Source organism: Arachis hypogaea, chromosome 17, assembly GCF_003086295.3.
Source record: "Arachis hypogaea cultivar Tifrunner chromosome 17, arahy.Tifrunner.gnm2.J5K5, whole genome shotgun sequence".
In the NCBI taxonomy this organism is placed as follows: Eukaryota; Viridiplantae; Streptophyta; class Magnoliopsida; order Fabales; family Fabaceae; genus Arachis; species Arachis hypogaea.
This window is the reverse complement of record NC_092052.1, coordinates 31,935,487-31,943,874: the sequence shown is the minus strand read 5'-3', so window position 1 is coordinate 31,943,874 and position 8,388 is coordinate 31,935,487. Positions and strand designations below refer to the sequence as shown.

Sequence of the window (8,388 nt, the reverse complement as noted above, 5' to 3'; positions counted from 1 at the left end):
TCATTGGCTTTGGCCGTAAGGAAGATGGCCCCCGGGGTGATCAGTCCCGGTCTGCCATTTTAAGGTGCGCTCGTGCGCGGCACACGTAGGGAAGTGGTAGACAAGTACGAAAATTTTTGACAAGTAAGAGTTAATCGTTAGCTAGGCAAATTAATCAATACGGCGAGTATTTGATAAAATAAAAAGGTAAATTATCATGCGAACAGAGCAAGTATTTACTATCTGTTTAGGTTCTCAGGTCGGTGAGTCGTCTGGTCATGAGTAGAACCTTCTTAGGTTACCCGCATTCGATGTTCTAGGTATTTCCTTGCCGTCGAGTCTTTCGAGCTTGTAGGCACCTTTTCCGAGCACCTCTTTAATCCTGTAGGGACCTTCCCAATTTGCTGCCAGCTTCCCTTCTCCCGGGGTCGGCACGCCGACGTCGTTGCGTCGTAGGACGAGGTCTCTTTCCTCGAAATCTCTTCTGAGGACTTTAGTGTTGTAACGCAGGGCTATTCTTTGTTTTAACGCCGTTTCTGATAAGTGAGCCATCTCCCTTGTCTCCTCCACCAGGTCCTTTTCCACCGCTTCGTTCACACCTGCGAGTAGTAGCCGGGGGCTTGGCTCGCCGATTTCGACGGGTATCACCGCGTCAACCCCGTATGTTAGGCGGAAAGGGGTTTCCCCCGTGGCGCTTTGCTCGGTTGTTCGGTAGGACCACAGGACAGAAGCGAGCTCGTCAGCCCATGCTCCTTTCTTGTTGTCTAGGCGCTTCTTTAAGCCAAGTAGGATGACTTTGTTTGCGGCTTCTACTTGCCCATTTGTCCGCGAATTGTGTCCCATTATCCGAGATGACGACCTCTGGGATACCGAAACGGGTTATCACCTGCCTCCACATGAACTTCCGACAGTTGGAGGACGATATTGTGGCCAGTGGTTCAGCCTCTACCCATTTGGTGTAGTAATCAATGGCGACAATGAGGTATTTGACTTGTCCTGGGCCGACTGGGAAAGGTCCCAGGAGGTCTACTCCCCATTGTCCGAAAGGTCGAGTGGTCATTAGTGAAATCAGCTCGGAGGCCGGTGCCTTGTGGAAGTTGGCGTTTTGTTGACACTTTATGCACCTTTTGACAAATTCCTTTGAGTCTTTCATCATTGTCGGCCAATAGTACCCGGCTCGGATGAGCTTCCTCGCTAGGGCTTTGCCCCCGATGTGGTGCCCGCAACACCCCTCGTGGACTTCTCTAAGTACATAGTCCGTTTGGTCGGGGTGTAAACATTTCAATAGGGGCTGGCTGAGTCCCTTTTTGAACAGTTGTCCTTGTATGATCGCATATCTGGCCGCCTCTCTTCTTAAAGTTTTGGCTGCTTTCTCATCGTCAGGTAACTTGCCGAGTTCCAGGAAGTTTATGATGGGTCCAACCACGAGGGGCTTGACTCCGTCAGATGGAGAGCGACTGTTGGCTCCTTCACCATGCCCTGGATGAGAGACCGGTTACCCGCTCCCAGCTTCGTGCTCGCTAGTTTGGACAAGAGGTCCGCCCGTGTGTTCCTTTCTCTTGGGACGTGTTGGATCGTGACCTCTTGGAACTGACTTGTCATTTCTTTAACCTTTTCCAGGTATTTTTGCAGGAGGGGGTCCCGGGCTTGGTAGCTTCCGTTTACTTGGGAGGTGACGACCTGTGAGTCGCTGCATACTTCGACCTTCGTTGCCTCGACTTCACGTGCTAGTATTAGCCCGCTTAAGAGAGCTTCATATTCCGCTTGATTGTTCGACACAGAGAAATCGAACTTGGTCGATTACTCGTAGATGACTCCTGCCGGGCTTTCTAAGATGACCCCTGCTCCCCCGGACGTTTGGTTGGAGGCCCCGTTGGTGCACGAATTGTGAATCACACTTTTCACAACGCGTACCACTAACCAGCAAGTGCACTGGGTCGTCCAAGTAATACCTCACGTGAGTAAGGGTCGAATCCCACGGAGATTGTTGGTTTGAAGCAATCTATGGTTATCTTGTAAATCTTAGTCAGGAAGTCAATTATGTTTATCAGTTGAATTGCGAATAAACAATAGAGCATGGATTAAAGGTTACTTGTTATGCAGTAATGGAGAATATGTTGGAGTTTTGGAGATGCTTCGTCTTCTGAATCTCTGCTTTCCTCTGTCTTCTTGTTCACGCACGCACGTCCTCCTATGGCAAGCTGTGTGTTGGTGGATCACCGTTTTCAATGGCTACCTTCCATCCTTCCAGTGAAAACTACGCTCACGCGCTCTGTCACAGCACGGCTAATCACCGGTTGGTTCTCGATCCGGTTGGAATAGGATTTGCTATCCTTTTGCGTCTGTCACTAACGCCCAGCCTTCAGGAGTTTGAAGCTCGTCACAGTCATTCAATCCTTGAATCCTACTCGGAATACCACAGACAAGGTTTAGACTTTTCGGATTCTCATGAATGCCGCCATCAGTTCTAGCTTATACCACGGAGATTCTGATTAAGGAATCTAAGAGATACTCATTCAATCGGATATAGAACGGAGGTGGTTGTCAGGCACACGTTCGTGGTTTGAGGAAGGTGATGAATATCACAGATCATCACCTTCATCACAGTTAAGCGCGAATGAATATCTTAGATAGGAACAAGCGTGTTTGAATGGAAAACAGAAATACTTGCATTAATTCATCGAGACACAGCAGAGCTCCTCACCCCCAACAATGGGGTTTAGAGACTCATGCCGTCAGAGAATACAAAGTTTAGATCTGAAATGTCATGAGATACAAAATAAGTCTCTAAAAGTTGTTTAAATATTAAACTAGTAGCCTAGGGTTACAAAATATGAGTGGACTATGATGGATGATGCAGAGATCCACTTCTGGGGCCCACTTGGTGTGTGCTGGGGCTGAGATTTAAGTGAGTCACGTGCAGAGGCCATTTGTGGAGTTGAACGCCAGTTTTTGTGCCAGTTTGGGCGTTCAACTCCAGCTTTTGATCCTTTTCTGGCGCTGGACGCCAGAATTGGGCAGAGAACTGGCGTTGAACGCCAGTTTATGTCGTCTATCCTTGTGCAAAGTATGGACTATTATATATTGCTGGAAAGCCCTGGATGTCTACTTTCCAATGCAATTGGAAGCATGCCATTTCGAGTTCTGTAGCTCCAGAAAATCTACTTTAAGTGCAGGGAGGTCAGAATCCAACAGCATCATCAGTCCTTTTTCAGCCTGAATCAGATTTTTGCTCAGCTCCTTCAATTTCAGCCAGAAAAATACCTGAAATTACAGAAAAACACACAACTCATAGTAAAGTCCAGAAATATGAATTTTTCCTAAAAACTAATGGAAATAGACTAAAAACTAACTAAAACATACTTAAAACTATATGAAATTAACCCCAAAAAGCGTATAAAATATCCGCTCATCACAACACCAAACTTAAACTGTTGCTTGTCCTCAAGCAACTAGACAAATAAAATAGAAGACTAATAGGTTGAGAAGCAATAATATCTCAGAGTTTTTGATTGAAGCTCAGATTCTAATTAGATGAGCGGGACTAGTAGCTTTTTGCTTCTGAACAGTTTTGGCATCTCACTTTATCCATTGAAGCTCAGAGTGATTGGCATCTATAGGAACTTAGAATTCAGATAGTGTTATTGATTCTCCTATTTCAGTGTGATGATTCTTGAACACAGCTATTCTATGAGTCTTGGCCGTGGCCCTAAGCACTTTGTTTTCCAGTATTACTACCGGATACATAAATGCCACAGACACATAACTGGGTGAACCTTTTCAGATTGTGACTCAGCTTTGCTAAAGTCCCCAATTAGAGGTGTCCAGAGTTCTTAAGCACACTCTTCTTTTTGCTTTGGACCTTGACTTTAACCGCTCAGTCTCAAGTTTTCACTTGACACCTGCACGCCACAAGCACATGGTTAGGGACAGCTTGGTTTAGCCGCTTAGACCAGGATTTTATTCCTTTAGGCCCTCCTATCCACTGATGCTCAAAGCCTTGGGATCCTTTTTATTTGCCCTTGTCTTTTGGTTTTAAGGGTTATTGGCTGTTTGCTCTTGCCTCTTGGTTTTAAGAGCTTTTGGCTTTTTCTGCTTGCTTTTTCTTTTTCTTTCTATTATTATTATTTTGTTTTTTTTTTTCTGCAAGCTTTGTTCTTTGCTGCTTTTTCTTGCTTCAAGAATCATTTTTTTGATTTTTCAGATTATCAATAACATGTCTCATGTTCATCATTCTTTCAAGAGCCAACATATTTAACAGTCTTAAACAACAAATTCAAAAGACATATGCACTGTTCAAGCATTCATTCAGAAGACAGAAAGCATTGCCACCACATGTTACTAATTAGAATTTTTCTTATTAAAAACTCGAAATTTTATTACCTCTTATTCAAAAGATCTACTATTTTATTCATGTTTGCTGATGATGAGAAAAATAGACTATAACTTAATTGGGGATAAAATCAAACTAGACGCTAATTACTACTAATGATCATGTAATGAAGACACAAACATAGATAAGCACTTAACATAGAGAAAACGAAAAAAAGAGAAAGTAAGAACAAGGAACGAGTCCACCTTAGTGATGATGGCATTTCCTTCTTGAGGCACCAATGATATTCTTGAGCTCTTTTATGTCTCTTCCTTGCCTTTGTGGCTTGATTCCTAGTGATTTTTGGTATTTCTATCCTCAGTTGCTTCCAATAATTATGTGGAGGGGAGTGCATCCCCTGAGGTATCTCTTGATTTGCAGCCACATGTTCTACCACTGAGCTATAGATCCTTTACATAATTGTGATGTCCACACCAAACTTAGAATGTTGCTCGCCCTCGAGCAAAAGAAGAGGGAAAAGATGAAGAAGAAGATGTGGAAATAAAAAAACTAGGATTATGAGGAGGGAGGGTGGGGATCCTGTGGGGTCCACAGATCTTGAAATGATCCTGTGAGGTCCACAGATCTTGAGGTGTCAAGGCATTTACATCCCTGCACCAATTTGGGCATGCAAAATGCCCTTGCACACAACTCTGGGCATTTAGCGCCAGGTTGGTGCCCATTTTGGGCGTTCAACGCCCCTTTACTAGCCATTTCTGGCGTTGAACGCCAGAACCATGCTTGTTCTGGGCGTTCAGCGCCAGGATGTTGCCCATTTTGGGCGTTCAGCGCCAGAACCATGCTCTGTTCTGGCGTTGAACGCCAGACAGGTGCTTCCTCCAGGGTGTGATTTTTCTTCTGCTGTTTTTGATTCCGTTTTCAATTTTTAATATTTATTTTGTGACTCCACATGATCATGAACCTAATAAAACATGAACAACCATGAAAATAAATAAAAATTGGGTTGCCTCCCAACAAGCGCTTCTTTAATGTCTTTAGCTGGACCTTGCTGAGCTTTTAATCTAGCTTCAGCCTTGAGCAGTCTTGCTCAATGTTGCCTTCAAGATAATGCTTGATTCTCTGTCCATTGACAATGAACTTCTTATCAGAATCAATATCTTGAAGCTCCACATAACCATATGGTGATACACTTGTAATCACGTATGGTCCCCTCCACCGGGATTTCAGTTTCCCGGGGAATAGCCTGAGTCTAGAGTTAAACAACAGAACCTTCTGTCCTGGTTCAAAGATTCTAGATGACAGCTTTCTGTCATGCCACTTTTTTTATTTTTCTTTATATAGCTTGGCATTTTCGAACGCTGTGAATCTGAACTCCTCTAGCTCATTTAGCTGGAGCAATCTTTTTTCTCCTGCTAATTTGGCATCAAAGTTTAGGAATCTGGTTGCCCAGTAGGCCTTATGTTCCAGTTCCACGGGCAGGTGACATGCCTTACCATACACGAGTTAGTATGGAGAGGTCCCTATAGGGGTCTTGAATGCTGTTCTGTAAGCCCACAGAGCATCATCCAAGCTCCTTGCCCAATCCTTTCTACGGGTATTTACTGTCCGTTCCAGGATTCTCTTTAATTCTCTGTTAGAGACTTCAGCTTGCCCATTGGTTTGTGGATGATATGGTGTGGCCACTTTGTGGCGAATTCCATACCGAACCATGGCAGAGTAAAGCTGTTTATTGCAGAAGTGAGTGCCCCCATCACTGATTAACACTCTAGGGACACCAAACCTGCTAAAGATATGTTTCTGGAGGAACTTCAGCACTGTTTTAGTATCATTGGTGGGTGTGGCAATAGCCTCAACCCATTTTGATACATAGTCAACTGCCACCAGAATATAAGTGTTTGAATATGATGGTGGAAAAGGTCCCATGAAGTCAATTCCCCATACGTTAAACAACTCAATCTCCAAGATTCCTTGTTGAGGCATGGCGTAACCATGAGGCAGATTGCCAGCTCTTTGACAACTGTCACAGTTACGTACAAACTCTCGGGAATCTTTATAGAGTGTGGGCCAATAGAAGCCACATTGGAGGACCTTGGTGGCTGTTCGCTCACCTCCGAAATGGCCTCCATATTGAGATCCGTGGCAATGCCACAGGATCCTCTGTACTTCTTCTCTAGGCACACACCTACGGATAATTCCGTCTGCACATCTCTTAAAGAGATAAGGTTCATCCCACAAGTAGTACTTCGCATCAGTAACTAATTTCTTCTTTTGTATTCTATTGTACTCCTTGGGTATGAACCTTGCAGCTTTATAGTTTGCAATATCGGCAAACCATGGTGCTTCCTGAATGGCAAATAGATGCTCATCAGGGAACGTCTCAGAGATCTCAAGAAAGGGGAGGGACGTCCCTTCCACTGGCTCTATCCGGGACAGATGATCAGCTACTTGGTTCTCTGTCCCTTTTCTGTCTCTTATTTCTATATCAAACTCTTACAGAAGCAATACCCATCTGATGAGCCTGGATTTTGAATCCTGCTTTGTGAGTAGATACTTAAGAGCAGCATGGTCAGTGTACACAATCACCTTTGATCCCACTAAGTAGGATCTGAACTTGTCAATGGCGTAAACCACTGCAAGTAATTCCTTTTCTGTGGTTGTGTAATTTTTCTGGGCATCATTTAAAACGCGACTGGCATAATAAATGACATGCAGAAGCTTGTCATGCCTCTGTCCCAATACTGCACCAATGGCATGATCACTGGCATCACACATTAGCTCAAATGGTAATGTCCAGTCTGGTGCAGAAATAACTGGTGCTGTGACCAGCTTAGCTTTCAGTGTTTCAAACGCTTGCAGGCATGCTGTGTCAAACACAAATGGTGTGTTAGCAGCTAGCAGATTTCTTAGAGGTTTTGTGATTTTTGAAAAATCCTTTATAAACCTCCTATAGAATCCTGCATGCCCCAGAAAGCTTCTGATTGCCTTAACATTGGCAGGTGGTGGTAATTTTTCAATTACCTCTATTTTTGCTTGATCCACCTCTATTCCCTTGTTTGAGATTTTATGCCCAAGAACAATTCCTTCAGTCACCATGAAGTGACACTTTTCCCAGTTTAAAACTAGGTTGGTTTCTTGGCATCTTTTTAGAACAAGTTTCAAGTGATCAAGACAGGAGCTGAATGAGTCTCCATATACTGAGAAGTCATCCATGAAGACTTCCAGAAATTTTTCCACCATGTCAGAGAAAATAGAGAGCATGCATCTCTGGAAGGTTGCAGGCGCATTACATAGCCCAAATGACATCCTTCTATAAGCAAACACTCCAGATGGACATGTGAATGCTGTTTTCTCTTGATCCTGGGGATCTACTGCAATCTGGTTATAGCCTGAGTAGCCATCCAAAAAGCAGTAATAATCATGACCTGCTAGTCTCTCTAGCATCTGGTCTATGAATGGTAAAGGAAAATGATCCTTTCTGGTGGCTGTATTGAGCCTTCTGTAGTCAATACACATGCGCCACCCTGTAACTGTTCTTGTAGGAACCAGTTCATTTTTTTCATTATGAATCACTGTCATGCCTCCCTTTTTTGGGACGACTTGAACAGGGCTCACCCAGGGGCTATCAGAAATGGGATAAATAATCCCAGCCTCTAGTAATTTGGTGACCTCTTTCTGCACCACTTCCTTCATGGCTGGATTTAGCCGCCTCTGTGGTTGAACCACTGGTTTGGCATTATCTTCCAATAGGATTTTGTGCATGCATCTAGCTGGGCTTATGCCCTTAAGGTCACCTATGGACCACCCAAGAGCTGTCTTGTGTGTCCTTAGCACTTGAATAAGTGCTTCCTCTTCCTGTGAATTTAAAGCAGAGCTTATGATCACTGGAAAAGTGTCACCTTCTCCCAGAAATGCATATTTCAAGGATGGTGGTAGTGGCTTGAGCTCGGGTTTAGGAGGTTTTTCCTCTTTCAGAAGAAAGTTCAGAGGCTCTTTCATGTCCCCTGAATCCTCCAAATCAGGCTGAACATCTTTAAAGATGTCTTCCAACTCTGATTCGAGACTCTCAGCCATGTTGA

At 44.0% G+C, this 8,388-nt stretch overlaps 1 protein-coding gene across 1 annotated transcript; it reads right to left on the bottom strand.

Moving 5' to 3' along the window:
* Positions 1 to 255: 255 nt before the first annotated feature.
* Positions 256 to 822, bottom strand: LOC140180566 (uncharacterized). The gene has a single exon (XM_072221798.1). The coding sequence runs from the start codon at positions 820 to 822 to the stop codon at positions 256 to 258; it is 567 nt and encodes a 188-aa protein (XP_072077899.1).
* Between the last annotated feature and the right edge of the window lie 7,566 nt (positions 823 to 8,388).

Coding starts and splice junctions, on each gene's coding strand:
- LOC140180566 (XM_072221798.1), bottom strand. CDS start 822: ATGGGACACAATTCGCGGACAAATGGGCAAGTAGAAGCCGCAAACAAA.